We start from the raw sequence: 709 nt of genomic DNA on the forward strand, positions 1-709 counted from the left end.
AGCCTCAAAAGACGCTCTCCATGACACCAACAACCGCCAAAAAGAGCAGAAGCTCCAAAAGGAAGCTTCCAGGGACGAGGAGAAGGAGGAGAAGGAGAAGCAAAAAGAAGAAAAGATTGCAAAGAGAACTACTCGAAAACCTTTCGTATTTGACCTGGAACCCGAGAATCCCAAAAGGGTCATCTCCTCATCCGACAGTAGTCACATCACCTTCCAAGGTGAAAAGGTTAGAGCCACCACCACAAGGGACTATGGCCTCAACGGGTACGTGACTGTCGACTTGAATGTCCCGAGAAAGTTCCACAGAGCCATATATGGAATGGAAGGAAGAACGCTGATGGAAATCACCCGGCAGAGTGGAGTCAGCTTAATAGATATGCCACGAAGGCACGAATATAGTAATTTAATCACCATCAGTGGTACCATTAAGCAGGTTCAATTAGCAGCTAATCATATCGGATGGCTTCTGAGGAGTTTCACTGGTACTTAAATACTTCGATCAGCAAATGGATAAAAAAATGAAAAAAAAAAAAAAATCAAAATAAAAAAAAAATAAATAAAAAAAAAAAAAAAAATGAAAAACCCCCAAAAGAAAAAAAAAATTAAACCCCCCCAAAAAGTTTAATTTCAGTTTATTTTGTGAGGGAAAGGAGATTCAGCCGAGTTTTGCCAGGACCAAATCTTCAGATAATTGTGCTCAATCCAATCA

The 709-nt window shown here is 40.2% G+C and overlaps 1 protein-coding gene across 1 annotated transcript in view; it reads left to right on the forward strand.

Annotated features, from left to right (window-relative positions):
- The window catches only part of LOC137645331 (putative autophagy-related protein 11), a 1,731-nt gene extending 1,241 nt beyond the window's left edge, over positions 1–490 (forward strand). Inside the window, exon 2 of the mRNA XM_068378143.1 lies at positions 45–490. Within this exon, the coding sequence (XP_068234244.1) occupies positions 45–490 (446 nt within the window). The remainder of the gene's footprint in view (positions 1–44) is intronic.
- Positions 491–709: the final 219 nt, after the last annotated feature.

The sequence above is a fragment of the Palaemon carinicauda genome, chromosome 8, assembly GCF_036898095.1.
Source record: "Palaemon carinicauda isolate YSFRI2023 chromosome 8, ASM3689809v2, whole genome shotgun sequence".
In the NCBI taxonomy this organism is placed as follows: Eukaryota; Metazoa; Arthropoda; class Malacostraca; order Decapoda; family Palaemonidae; genus Palaemon; species Palaemon carinicauda.